The following is a 15159-nucleotide window of genomic DNA, read 5'->3' on the forward strand; positions in this document are numbered from 1 at the left end:
GTTCTCGGCACTTCAGATCCTTGAAGGAGAGCGGTTGACTTTCCTTTCAGACTACGGGGCACCGGGGTTATTGTATCTATGGAAGAAAGCATGTGTGAGAGTAATGAGCAGTGGAACACCATTAGTATGCCTGAAATGATTTAATGAAAGCTTGGATCATGACACGTCAGGAGCTGTTCTTATCATTTGGACAGCTCCATCTGCATCCTTAATAATTAATTAAGTTCAGGGAGAGTTCAGCTTTGCGCACTCCTTTCGAAGGGCTCCTTCAGACAACACTTCTCGGGCTGCCAGTCCCAGAGAGGAATAGGCTTCTGCTTGGCTAAGAGCAAGGATCTGCGAGATAGAAGAGCAATTTTAGAGCTTGCCTCTGCCAGGTAACAAAAGCTCCAGGGAGGACAAACAGGGTCAGAACATGTGCAGTTCAGCTAGGTTACCTCGGAGTGGTGTTTCTGTTCTTCTGTCTTATCATATCCATGTCAGCACTTCAGGCTGTGTGGAATGAATTTTAAGCTGCTAAGCTCAATGTAATTCAATTGAGCCGCTTGATGGCTTTAATAAAACAAACAGTGCACTCTGGCAAACTCTGGTCAGAAAAGCCCACACTTTTGACTTTTTGTGTTTTGCCTCTTTTCGCTTTAATATAATTCAAGGAGGTTCGAGGTTGGTTAGACTTGTCATTTGTGTTGCGCTCCTGAGAGAGATTCTCATGAGCCTTAGGAATCGCCTGCAGGAAGATGACTGACCCAAAGCATTCTGGATGTGGTTCTGTTTCATGAATAGGGAAACATATGATCTCTAAAGAGACAACATTACTTCTCCTTAGTGATACTGTCCATCCAAGACAAAGCAACTTTGCAGTGATAGCATAATAGGCATTGGGCAAATCCTCAGTGTGAATAATGGAAGTTTTAGAAATTTAGGCATAGTTCCTGTGCTGGCAGTATGGAGAGGGATGTCTAATACTTTATACTTACCACATCCTAGAAAAATGAATTCACCATAATGTGATAAGCTTCTGTGATTCAAGTACATGTTTCTATAGCTGCAGATGCCTTGTCAGCAATACACCATTCACTCGTTTATTAGTTTGGTTTATCTTCATTTGTATGCCACTATTTGATTATTCAGAGTGACATATAGCAAATTAAAATGACCACTTGGTGGAAGCTGGAGAACTGAAACTAACCCTGAATTGAAACCAGTCCCCCACTACTGCCACTGAAGAGGTGATCAGCATAAAGGTGACATTGTGCCAGGTTGGGCTTATTACATCTTGGTTTTGTAAGCCTTTCTCTACACACATTGCCTCTTCTCTGCCCCTTTCTCAATTACATCAGTAACACTTCAATCAACTGTCCTTTCCCATTACATCTGAACTGGGAAACTATGGTTACCAAGTTCTCAAAACACAGCTTGAAGTTGGTTTAAGATCCTAACTTTTTCTGTACCTGGTAACCATGGTTTACCAGTTCAGGCACAATGAGAAGCTATGGCTAAGTAAGTGATGTCTTGCTTTAACTGCATCGAGGGAAGGGGTTGCATATGCAGGCACCAAACTTGTTCACAATATAATATAACAAAGCTTATATCCAAAATATCACTATCCTACACCACACCCAGTTCTACTGGTGCTACCGGATGGGCCTTTTAGCATTTCGGACGGCTTTTGTATAATAATAGTGCAGTAGTAGAAATGGTTTTGTTGACTTTAGTTTACAGAGTTCATAACAGTGTATTGTTTTGGAAAATTGTGGTTTACAAAATATAGACAATATATGTATTCTGCTCTTGTGCCTGGGATTTCATGCATGGCTCATATTGTGAGCTAGGACTAGGCATGCAGAAAAGTCTCCTTCTCCACGCACTTCACCCTCACTCAATAGGTCCACAGTTCTCACACCCTTTGAGAGGAATCATTAATCACAAGAAAATTACAAGATCATTTTATAGTGTTATGACAGCAGAAATCTTTCCATGAGTCAGTTTGAATCAATTCCTTGAAAGAATCAATTCAGTGGCTTTCAAGGCGCACACAATATTAATGTTCTTTAAGAAATTAAGCATTTAAACTGTCATATATATATCACCCAATCACACCTTACAAATATGTGTGATTTCTTAGATAGCAATGAGAAGAATCAGGAGAGTGAGGAATAAGCAAAACATTTTCTTCATAAAAATTCCGAGTACAAGTCATTTCTTGTGAGTGTATGCTCTTCTTGTGAGTGTATGCTCTTCAACAAGTTCCTCTGCTCTGCCCCTTTCTGCTTTCCATGTTACATGATATTATGGCAATCTGTCCGAGTTTGTTTAACCCTTGTTTAGAGGTGATTTATCTAGAGGAGAGGCATTTTCCCAGAGCTCTCACCTACCATGGTGATGTTCTTACCAGGTGTGTGTGTTTAATAGCAAGAAAGCGAATACTTTTCTAATGGGTACTTGGAGCATAGGCAAACCAGGACTTCTGAATGTTGCTTTCACAGAGCGAACTAGTGTGCTTTGGTTTGCTTGATACTTTAAATTGTATCATATTTCACAGAGATGTGGAGAACAAGTATCTCATGCTCTGTTGTCATATGTCTTAGTTACTTTGCTTTAGAACTACAGTATGATGTATTCTTAAAGAGACTTTCATTTTCACTTACCATCATATTACAGGACCTTTATCAGCTGAATCAAAGTGCAGTGTTTCTTGTTCTGCCACCCTTTCTCTTTCTTTCACTTTCTTTGCTTAAGCAGACACTCAATTTTTTATTTTTATATCAATCAATAAGTTTTATTGTTTATAGCCAATGGCCATCACAATACAATATGAGCACAAATCACACAGCTACAAAAACACTGTATGCTCCAGACCAGGAAAAATCCACCACGTCCAAAATTTAGGAACATTCCTTCTACTCAGAACCCCCCACCACAAAGGATTCTACTTCTCTGGGCTGATTCTTTTGGCACTTTCAAATCTGATTAGCCGTCTACTGGCATGAGTAGCATGATGATATCATTGACCCCAGTTATGGATAGTGTTTGCTGTCTTGGGGGGTGGAGGAAGAGATGTTCACTGTAGGGAGGTAGGAGGGCTTGCTTCATAAACCACATTGGTTTCCACAGCGGATACCCACAGGGATCTGGCTGATGTTATAGCATCTATGGCAATCCTCAACTTCTGCCAGTGAGGAATGCAGTTGGAAGTAGCATATGGCTTAAAGGCCCAATTAGGGCCACTATTCCAGCACTAAACATGAGTAATGAAGTCATGATCCTGAACACTCTAGTAGCAAAGTAGAAAGTAAAGCTATGCCAGCAGAAACAAGAGATATTAGCATAGCAGCATGGACAACCACATCCACAGTATCCATGGAAATATTGCACCAATTTATAGTGACTTCAGGGGTGCTGTGATGCTATAACAGAAACCGTTCCACCCCCACCCCCAGTGCATGAGCATGCTTGCAGGAAGAGATATTTGTGTCTCAGAAGCATCCGTGACTCACTGGTTAGGAGGACAGCAGCTGATCCCTACAGCTACAGTGGCATCAGCAGGATTTTGGATTTCAAGGCAGCCAAAATACAGAATCAGAAGCAGCCTGAAATCATAACACCTTTTGCCAGAACCAGTGTCCACTCCAGTTAAAGCAGGCAGCCAGTTTGTATAACCCAGAGTGTAGAAGGCTTGGGTGCAGCCATTTTGCAAGGGAGGAAAGATAGCCAATTCTGCTAGGAAGAATACACAGCAAAACAGCAAGGACAAAAAAAGAAAGCATTGTGAGCTGCCTGGTTGCTATAGAGTACAAAATAAATGCATTATTTACACTATGGCTTTACAGGGAAGTGGAAAGGGCAGTCTTTGAGTCATTGCTAATTCCTGCAGTTGCAACAGGGGATCAAACTGGCTTCAGTTTAACTCCCAGTATTGGTTGTAGTTTATTGTCAAGTAGTTCATATGTAAACAAGGTCATTAACATGCCAAAATTATTATTTTGCTTTGGGTGTCCCATGCTTAGTATAATCAATTGTCCTTTCTCCGTGATAATAACAGCACCAGCATTTGAGATGAGTTTGTTAATGTGAACCAGATTAATTTCACCTTGAGTTTCTATTCTCTTGATCTATAATGGCTTATTCAAAACCTGGCTAGTTCAGAATTTCCTTGTTTTATAACACATTATTTATATCACAGGCATGTAAAGAATCCACATACAGGGCTCATTCATATGTAATGCTTAGTTCAGTGCTATATGATTGAGTTGGAATGAACCCAAGCAAAACATCTGACCGCGTTCTCCCCTCCTTCCTTCTCCTTCTCTCACATGGCAAGGAGGAAGCCTGGTTGGTTGTTAAGTTCAAACCAGGGGATCTGGTTTAAAACAAGCTCTGCTAAGTTTCCAATGTAGCCAATTTCAGACCATGAATTGTTAAGCTGTCAAGGCCAGGCTGAACACTGGTGAGCAGGTAGGGCTGCCATACGTCTGGATTTGTGGGGTGTGGGTGAGTGGGGTGTGGGTGGGTGTCTTCCTAACTTCCTACTTTTTGAAATATGGCAACCCTATGAGTGGGGCCTCTCTGTTGCTGCAACTACCTCATTGGGTGCACTCCTAGGAGTAGCTGAGAAATGCAGTACCGATACACACATTTTCCTAACTTGTAGGTGTAGTTTTGACATTCCTTGCCTGACAGTGCCGTGACAGAAGTTGGCTTGTTAAACTAACCAGAGTTTGTTTTAAAACAGGATCCCTGGCTGAAACATAAAGGCACACCAGGATTCTTCAAAATTGAAACTGGACCCTTACAACATTGTTCTGCTGGCAGCATTGCAGGCATGTGCAGTTGCACAAGTCCAACGCAGTGCTCATTCTGGCTCATCCACAAAGCACTAAACTTAGAGGGGAACTGCTGCCCTGAGTAGGAGACTTAGGTTCAGGACTCCCAACTTGAAGGGCCATTTCATAAACTAGGCAATGGCTTACCTTGTCACCACCAAGTGCAGACTCAACATGGAGCAGTAGCCAGTATTCACACTTTAATTTTTTAGACGGACACATGAAGCATCTTCGGTGTACATTTAAAAAGACATTGAAATATGTTTCCTAACGTTCTTTTGCACAGGAATGTTTAACATTAGGCAGTATGAAGCACAAATAAACTCAAACCAAAACGTCAAACCAAAATGAACAATATTACAAGATGTGCACTGAGTGAGAGTGGCTGGGCTTTGGCCATTCTTGATCTAATCTTTCTTTGCAGCCACTTTGTGCAGACTGTTCTGTCACCAGTTCCAGAATAATTTGGAAAATAACCACTTTTTTTTACTTTTTTTGTTTAGTCTAGAGCATCATCATTACTTAACTTGTTACTTGAAGTAATTTAATTTCATTGCTATCTGTTTTGACAGCTGAATATTATCTTCCTGGTGATCACACTGTACAAAATGGTGAAGCACTCAAACACTTTGAAACCAGACTCTAGCAGGTTGGAAAACATTAAGTAAGTGCTTTGTGTTTGAATCAAGAACTGTGATTATTTTTTCTGATTGTTCCAACTGATTGAAAGCTCCCCCTTTCCATTAGCAACACAATGCTTTGTTTCCCAGCACCCACAGATGTCAATTAGAAGTGAACAGCACCAATCCTGCTCTCGTCATATTTGTTGCTATAATGATACAGGCAACGCTTGAAATTAAATAACTTCTGCTTGGAACAATGGCCAAGAATTTGTTTTGGTGCATTCATGGAGATTCCTCAGCAATGTAGCAAGTTCATTTGCATTTAAAATGCAGCTCCCAAACAATGTTCCCCTTTGCATGGCTGGTGTTGTTCTGCTGAGTATGTTTCGTTAAATTATTTTCAGATGCTATTGATTCTCAGCGGTTTCCCCATTCATAATCCCACTCCCCTAAGAGAATTTGCTTCTACTTCTTTTGTTATCTTGAAGATTATCTGTTGCTTTTCATGCAAATTTAACAAATATTTACTTTTATCCTGTGACTACACAAGAATCACAATATTCCCTTTTTTGAAAGTAGAGCAATGGCTTAATATTCTTAATGAGAATCTTACAGTGGTGGATCATGCTTTAGGTCAGAGGTAGGCAAGATAAGATTCCACTGTCCAATTCCAGCCCAAGCATCCATTATGTGGGTAAAGGGAAGGAACAGATTTCTGGGAGGGAAGCTTTTGGTTTGGTTGGGTGGGATAAACACTTTGGACTTACATTGCCTACCCCTGCTTTAGATTATTCTATATTTAAGACTGGAATTGTTTTGCCAGACTTAAGAGGGACAGGACTTTCCCCCCTAATCATAAGCACTCTTACTTGGAGGTCAGATCCACTGACGTCATTGGTGCTCCCAAGTGAAATGTGCTTAGTAGTGGGTTCTTGAATTGTCTTTGAATGCAGAATATGGAAAGGACAGATTTGCAACAAAGCTAGCATTACAAACTAGAAGTTGCTTAGATAGGTCACAATATCAGCTTCATTGCATGTTGCATGTTAAGAGAGAGAGCTAATCTTTAGCACCTCTCTTTTCTTCCTTTTCTTCCTCTTTCTGTCTTCTCATCCACACCAGTAATTACCGTGTTTGTGATGGCTACTATAATACGGACTTACCTGGGTAAGATAGAACCCTACATTAACAAATTTAAAGCATGACTTTTTAATTTTTATTTTTTTAAAAAACAAAACTTTACAAATATGGACAATTTTCTGGATTGTCCGTAATTTTAATTAACAACTTTGGAGATAATCTAATTTGCTAAACTATTTCCAACTATTATATGCTTTTTATTATTTTAAACTGCTTGCGTCTGCACTTTGAATTTTCTAATTTTAACTAATTTTTGTATAAAATTACTAAAAATGCTTTCTTATTAATTTCAATTTAAATTCTGTCTAATGATTTTGTTTCTCTTTTCTGCTTATAATGCTTTCTAGCTATGAAGATAATAAGCCATTTATCAAGTAAGATCATTAGTTAGATGTGGAATGCACTGAATAAACCCCTTTCCCCTTCATTCTGTGCTGTCCTCTGCAATTTCTTTCCCCCCGAAACTATTCATGACAAAATATCCTTCAAAGACTTTCTTTTGTGATTAAATCCATATATTTGTCACATTTCAGTAAGGCACTTTCATATGAAAGTTAGACTACCTAGTTTAGCAGAGTCTTCAAACTTTAGGTTATCAGCTTTTGATCTGCCATTTAACTTTTGTGTATTTGTGTTATTTGTGTATGTGTGTGTCAGATGCAAGCACAATTGTTAAAATATGGGCATCCATTAGTGGTTAAAAGAGACTTTCAGATCTCCAAATATACACGCATACATACAGATAAAGCAAAGGGGTTTCTGGACCTGGTACTAGAGCATTGCATTTTAAAATAACTACCGCTGCTGTTTTCATTGGAAACTAAAACGGAATTGCTCTTCCTATAATAGATAAAAGGTTAAAGCCAATAATTTATAATTATATATGGCCAAAAACCTAGTAAAAATAAATTGCAGCAAGTCAACTTTTAATATGCAATTTTGCAATGTGCATTTTTTTAAAAAAAACAAAACAAAACGGCAGTGTTACTTAAATTGCTTTTCTTTTTCAGGTCTTGGGCCCTCGGTGCATTTGCTCTACTGTGTCTTCTGGGCCTAACATGGTCTTTTGGACTGCTTTATGTCAACGATGAGACCATTGTGATGGCATACCTCTTCACAGTATTTAATTCTTTCCAAGGAATGTTTATTTTCATCTTTCATTGTGCACTCCAAAAGAAAGTGAGTCATTGCACATATACACTTCCTCTGTATCTCCAAAATATTTTCAGTATCTCTTTTTAAACAAGGCATTATATATCAATAGTGCATAGACAGGTGGAACGTAGCGCTCTGTTGTTTAACTTGTGATCCAGCTGCCAACAAAATTACTGTTAGAAGTCCTGATTGTTAGGTTACCATACTTTTACCCATTCTTCTGCATTCTTGCGATACTCCCCCTAGGTGGCAGTGTCACAGACGAAAGTGAACACATGCCAATAATTGGGATTGTCTGGATGCAGTAAGTTCCACATTACCATGTTTAATGTAGGGGAATTAAAGCAGAATTCTACATGTGTCTATTCCGAAGAAGATCTCAAATGAGATCAATGGGGCTATTTTCCAGGCAACTTCTTACTAATCTTAGTGCCAATGACTTGCAAGGCAAGTTGGGCCAAAAACTAGACATGTAAATGTGCCTATCTTTAAAAAAAGCCGCAAAACCACTTAAGAACATGGCCATAGCTGCCCTCCCAAATCAAATAAATCAATAAAAATACTTAACTAACAGAGGTTTTCCCCACTAACATGAAGCCTGGCTATGCCCATGCTTAAGAAAGCAAATAAATAAATAAATAAATGGAATCAGAAACCATTCTAAAAATGGATGGGTTTTGTTCAACAAACATTTATGGCCTCTGTTATGCAGCATGGAACAAATAAGTATATTGTGTTTAACTATTAAAACAGGGTAACAGCAGTTCCTCTCCCCTGAAAAGTATTAGTGGATGGGGAGGCACTGTTAGCCATTGATCAACCCCTGTAGCACATCTTTCTTTTCATCTGTGATTTTTCTGGCTGATGATAGATTTGTTCATTATGAGGTGAAGCTTTTAGCAAAAGTTGATCCCCAGGAGGGCTCTTTTCTTTCCATCCTCCAAGAGCAGGATTGTACTTAGATATAGGTAAAATACTATTTATAATCAGCATTTTAAAGGGAACTGTGAAAATCAAATTACTGTTCACACATTGGGATCCCTGATTCATAGGACATTTCATTAATTTGAGATCATTGGATAAAAGGCATGCTGATTATTGGCTGCTAGTTTGATAAGAGCTGAATCAGAAGTAGCCTTTTGTATTTGAAATGAAGTTGGCATTTCATTATTATTTTTTTTACAATTGGTATACTCTCCAGTTTGAGTGTGGCTGCTATGATACAGGTAAAGTGATTTGCGTCATGAAACAGGGAATTGCCAATAGGACAGCAGGTATTTCCTTTGAATTAGAGGAATGGAATGAATATTTGAAACATTTTAAAATGAAAATAGTCAAGATACAAATGCTTCCTAGAGTAGGCTATTATAAAACAATGTTGTTGTTGTTTTAAAAAATAACATCAAAAGGCAAATTGCCTTTATTCCTTACTCGAATTATGCATAAGCAATATTAAGTGCCAGTTGAGCGTGGAAAAAGCTTAACCTTCGCACAAGATGTTTCATACCTGCAAGAAGCATTCAGGCTGCCGTTTAAGCTTTAAAAAGTTTCAGTGTCTTTCCCTGGATATCATTCTACTTCTGTATACATAGCTAATGTGTTCTTTTTATTCTGTTATTACTAGTTGGCCACTAAATTGAACAGAGAAATAGAATTGTGAAAGTGAAAACTATTATGTTTCTAGTCCTGACAAGATGATAGTGCTGTTACTTCCTTCAGTTTTGAACAAGCTGTAATTTAGAAATAATGACAGTGGAATGTGCTGCACTGACAGATAATGTACATTCACAGCAGTATAGACATTAGGCAAAAATCAGCCCCAGGGGGTGGTATTTGGGAGGCAGGGGGAATTAAAAAGACGGTGACAGTCACTGGTCACAGACACACACAGACAGACACACAATTTTGCAGCTTATATAGGAAACCCATACTATGCCGTTTCTCATCCCTGGCCTAAATTTCTAAGGCCGTTAAAATCTTTTAGGCTGTAATCCTATATAAACCTGAGAGTAAGCGCCATTTAAACTGAATTGGACTTGTTTCTGACTTGACATGCATAGTATTAATCTTATTTCCCTGAGGGTATTAGCATCATTCACTTAGCTTTAAATTTTTTGAACTTAATCACACTAGACATTGAAATACAACTTTTATTTTGTGCCATCCAAATAAATTCAATCCCAAATATGTATCCTTGAAATTAGCAGTGTAGCTCCCAGTAGTGGTCAGTGGGGTGGCAGCACTTACCTAATCTCCCATTCCTAGGTTTACTTTGGAGAAGCGAGTGAGGTGGGCATGATGCCAATGCACCAGTGGGAGCACCATTGGCTCCACCGATGCATTTGCACCATGGTAACCTCACCGCTGGGCTCCCCATAAACCTTGGCTGCACTGGTGAAGTTGCTGTTCCATTTCCCAAGCCACTACAACTTATGGTGCCCAGCTGTCTTCATTGCTCTCGTTCCACTTTGTTAGCCAATAGAGCTGCTTGGCACAGACTGGCTCTCTTCAAGCCGTAAGTGGTCACACCAGAGTACATCTGGAATTGTTTGCTGTGTACTGGGAGAGCCAGTCGAGACACAACCTCCACCTGGTCATGGTTCGAAGCCACACTGGAATGTGAACCATGGGGGACATTTTGTCTATGATTTCCTTCTATCTGCAGTTCCCCAGCTAGGAAGTAAACTAGAGAAAGGATAATTGCAAGACATAAGAGAGGCAAGGATTTTGTGCTTCACTGACATTCTTTTAATTTTGTAAAATACATTTTTTCTTAATTTTCTTGGAAATATAAAATTGGCCCTGTTTCAGAAGGGCTTGTTTACCTTTGCTGTCTGCCTCAGATCTCAGGAGCAGGTAGGCTAGAAATATACAGATTGATACATACAGAAATAGATTATTTAAAAATGAAAGCATGAATATTTATGAGCATCGTTGTTAACATACAGGTACGTAAGGAGTACGGCAAGTGCTTCAGACATTCGTATTGCTGTGGAGGATTGCCAACAGAGAGCCCACACAGTTCAGTAAAGGCATCGACTACCAGAACTAGTGCTCGCTATTCCTCTGGCACTCAGGTAACAAACATTTTGACAGAACCTTTTAATGACAGCATCTTTTAATTAACCTTGCTTATAAAAAGCCCGCTGAGATGCGTTCCATTCAGATGCACTAATTGTGTTCTCATTATAACAGCCTTGATGACAATTGCATGCTTTTTTTATATATTCTGGGCCCGATTCTAAACATTCCTTCAAGGTTGAGCTTCATAGTAGTTTTTTATTTTTTTATTTTTTTTTTTAAAAAGAAGACATTAACAACAAACTTTCTTATTGGTCCATAAGCAGAGTTAGAGCTTACTTATGGCCAGAAAGTGGCCAAGAGATGTTATTTTTAATAGCATTATAGTCAGCAGTAAGTCTGAGACATGCTTAATATAAATCAGTTCAGGAGACTACATGTTTCACAACTGACTTTCCATTTTACAAAGGTAAATATAACCATTTTCAGGAAGTTTTCCCATATGCATAATAATACTACATGAAGAGAAAGATAGTAGCCTGATTGGACTGCCTGTTTGATCAGTGACACTAAAGATAAATACATTGTTACCCTTCCTTTGAAAAAGAAGTCCAAACATTTGCTTTGTGTTAAATTTATTTATTTTTAATGCAACTAAAGCAGCAACCATCCGCATTCAACCTCACTTTTCTTTATGTAGCCTAGGCCAGTTCCCTTATCAAAATGCTGCAGCTCCAGAAGACCTTCCTAAACTTTAATGCCAGAGCTCAGCTAAAAGAACGTGCATTAGATGACTTTCCAGTCTTAATAATTAAGTGCATCACTTCCCTCTACACTTTTGGGACTGAAGTTAGTTGCAACTCAGCCTGGGCACAAGACTGTCCAGCACTAAGTGCTCAGGCTGAAGAGAAAGATACCCAGCAGCATGAACCAGCTGATGTCCTAAGTGGCCACCAAAGAACCAGAAACTAGTTTGAAGCCAAGCGTACCACAACCAGTTCCATACTCCTCTCCAATACTTTGGTCGTAAGAACATGCATCGCAGCAGGCATGACAGAGAAGTAGGTTAACAGTGCAATTCTGTGCATGCTGACTTGCAAGTAAGCCCCACCGTGTTCACTGGGTCTTACTCCAAGGTACGCTTCTGTAGGATTGTAGCTAAATGTGCCAGGTTGCCATGTAAGATGTGACAACTATGCCCTATTTCTTCCATTAACAGAGCCGAATAAGGAGGATGTGGAATGACACTGTGAGAAAACAATCTGAATCATCCTTTATCTCAGGTGATATCAATAGCACTTCAACACTTAATCAAGGTCAGTTGCTGGACACATCACACTCTAGTTTTGTTCTTTCGGCGGTATTTTTTTCAAATAAGAATTTAGGAGAATTGGGTTGCAGTAAATAAATCAAATAAGCAGATGTGCTCTGGGTAGGTAGGTTAAATATCTCAGCATTGGAATGGAAGCACACACACAAACACACACACACACACACACCCTAACACACAAAATGTATAAAATTATTGCTCAACTCGGTCTTGAACACATTTAAAACTTAGTTCCCTCATGCTCTTTGCTCAGGATTGAATCTGACATTCTTATTCATGGAAATCGTATTTAAATAAGTCTCATCAATAATTTAAACATAAAAGCAAGAACATAATTTTAAACTTTTGCTAACCTTTGTAGTCTAAAACTGAAACAGAACTATACCAGCACAGTGACATTGTAAATGCATAAGATTTCCATATGCGGACATTTTGCCTGTGAAATCAAATTGACATCAGCTCTATACAAAAGACATCTGCAAATAGGGTTTCCCCCACAGTATAGTTTTGATGATATCTATAATGTACAGCATTTGTCTGCCACATGACAACCTGAAAAGAAGGAAGGGAGGGGAAGCCACAGAACAGACTTAAGATGTCTGGTCACAGTTTTATCACTATAACTCAGATTGAATGTTCTCAGGCATTCAAGACTTCACAGAAGTATACTAAATGATTATGAAGGCTACCCATACCATCTCCAGCAGTAAACTAACCAAAGCTTCTCATCCAAATCTTAATATATAAATAGACACTTTATCAAAAAATACTAATGTACAACTCTGTACCCCCCCCCAAAAAAAAATCTCAACCCAAAAGCTGCAGTATTATCTATTTTGTTAAAATCCAAATTGAGTTTATAGGGAGGTCTTTCCTGGTGGTTTGTAATAACAAAAAAGAAAAAAGCCCAATAAATTTATGTTGATCCACAAGAAAATTCCAAAATCCACAGTTGATGTTGTTAGCTATAAGGAGTCTGGAGTCTTGATGGATGTTTCAGTTCCTTTATTAGGACCAACTAAAATGTCAGAAAATAGTGAGCCAGCTTTCGTATTCCTCAGACTCTTCAACAGGCCAAAAGTTGCACAAAGCAGAGAATGTGGGGAAAGTGGGACAGATATGGAAATCCACCTTTGGAATAAATCTAGATCTGCTGCCCCCAGCCTAGCATCGTCCAGATTTTTTGAACTAACAATCAGCCCTTTGGCCACAGCCAGATTTTCCAGCAAACTGAAAATGCTGCTAGAGTAGGGGACCACTGTGATTTTAACAAGGAAAATAACAACCCAATTAAAGCCTCCCTCTCTCCCTTCCCAGAGGAAGTAACCTCTTATCTAGGCTGTTACCACGTTTTTCTGAATGCTGTATCTCCCTGATGCCACAATAGGAAGTTTCCATTCCTTCAGGGATTGGTGTTGGGGTAGAGGAGCCAGAATATTTTTTGTTCAAAATCATGGACAACCAAGCTCAGATGCTTCTTTCTCCGTAAAGAAATAGGAAATGGATGTAGGAAATGGCTGACATTTATCCCTGGCAAGCAACATCTGCATAGGCCCCAAGCCAGATTTTATTTTATTTTTTAAATGGCGTGTGAATAGAACATGGAAGAAGTAGAAAATCGTCCATTGTCTGACTGGTTGTACTGCCAGCATCTCCTCCAGTTTCCTTGCAATTCTAGGGGCTGCTGTATTGAGCTAGCTAGTTGGGCACAATCTTTAAGAAAAAATGGCAAGTCCCATTTGGAAGCTTCCACTAATTTCCATGAGTTTTTGTGCACTGGGACTTTCCCGATGAAATGTGCTCTGAACTTCTAGGTAGCCAGTGCTGCATTTTTCAGTTAATAATAATAAAAAAGACCATGACCTTTGAGTTCTCAGAGCCAACACACTAGAGTTAGAGAATCGTTAGTCTTTCTGCCACAGCGCAGAAATTAAGACAGGTGGGGAATTATGGTAATTAGCTGAAATTGCCATGTGGTGTAAAGTTTGCAATGTACAGCATAGGGGAAGATTATTTGAATTGCACTTTCTTGTATTTTAGATTGCATCTTTAAAAAAAAAAGTGAAAATCAAATAAATGAAACCAAACACCAAATAAGATTAACATAATCTGTCAGTAAAGCAATTCCCTGAACTGCAGGATTTTTGCTACCTACAGTAATAATATTTTGAGTAGTGATAAAGGCATTAATATTTAAAATGTAATATCTGCTGCTATTGCCACAATGAGAACCTAATCAATTTAAATTTTGTATGTAAATTTTTTGGCTGCTCTCTATCTCATTCTGGACATGTAATATATTCAGACAACATCCACCTCTCCTACCCACTGTCACACTGCTCAACGGAACGGCACTTTCGCCTTGCTTGTGTATATATGATGCATTTGGGCCCACAAAGACTGCACTATAATTCCATCTCCCCTGACAACTGTATTAATTTAAGATACCCAAGATCAATATGGGTTTTCAAATGCCTAGTTTTTAACAAATTGCTTAGAAACTTTCTCTGCTTCTTTAGAGGGCATATGCAAAAAGTGTTGATGCATTGGGATTGAAATTGCAGAAATAAGCTGTTTGCTCTAGCTTTCGGTGTGTTCATTTAAGATTATTGTTGCAGGGAGGACAGACATAACTTAAACATAACTCACTTAAAAATCCTAACAGATAGCATTGCGGCATGAATCTGTTTCTCCCGTAAGAATTTATGAATGATTTGCCCTCAACTCCAACCCCCCACCCCCTCCATGCCTCCCCTTAAGCATGCGCTCCTTTGCATATAACAAGAAAGGCTTCATGCAGCTTGCCATCACTTACCTTTGGCTGAAGAGGTTGTTTTTCACTTGCTCGCCCCCCCCCCCCCCGGCTAAGTTAGTAATAAACCCTGTAGGTTTCCGAGACTGACCAGCGTGGCTCTAAATTAACACAATTTTGATTTCTCTATTACGGCGCCTATTTCCCATGCTTAAGGTTAGAGACATTAAGCTGTAACATCTTGAAATAGAACATTGGTCTTTGCGTTTAATTGCTATTCTTGTTTTAACAGTGATTTTGTATAAATTAGCAAAT

At 39.0% G+C, this 15159-nt stretch overlaps 1 protein-coding gene and 1 long non-coding RNA gene across 29 annotated transcripts in view; one reads left to right on the plus strand and one right to left on the minus strand.

Moving 5' to 3' along the window:
* ADGRL2 (adhesion G protein-coupled receptor L2) overlaps window positions 1–15159 on the plus strand; it is a 353211-nt gene that overhangs the window by 331854 nt on the left and 6198 nt on the right. For 14 of the 28 annotated variants that reach the window (XM_083743180.1, XM_083743193.1, XM_083743179.1 and 11 more), the window contains 4 exons: window positions 5396–5487; window positions 7597–7765; window positions 10690–10818; window positions 11982–12078. In XM_083743180.1, the coding sequence (XP_083599306.1) occupies window positions 5396–5487; window positions 7597–7765; window positions 10690–10818; window positions 11982–12078 (487 nt within the window). Of the gene's footprint in view, window positions 1–5395; window positions 5488–6568; window positions 6614–6933; window positions 6961–7596; window positions 7766–10689; window positions 10819–11981; window positions 12079–15159 lie in introns of all 28 variants that reach the window. The other 14 variants (XM_083743186.1, XM_083743191.1, XM_083743178.1 and 11 more) reach the window with 2 other exon arrangements.
* On the minus strand, window positions 126–2867 carry LOC310846699. Its single transcript, XR_014565487.1, has 2 exons — window positions 2649–2867; window positions 126–336 (listed from the first exon to the last, which is right to left on the minus strand). It is a non-coding gene; the product is annotated as an uncharacterized lncRNA (long non-coding RNA).

This window comes from Podarcis gaigeae (genome assembly GCF_964106915.1).
Source record: "Podarcis gaigeae genome assembly, chromosome: 6".
In the NCBI taxonomy this organism is placed as follows: domain Eukaryota; kingdom Metazoa; phylum Chordata; class Lepidosauria; order Squamata; family Lacertidae; genus Podarcis; species Podarcis gaigeae.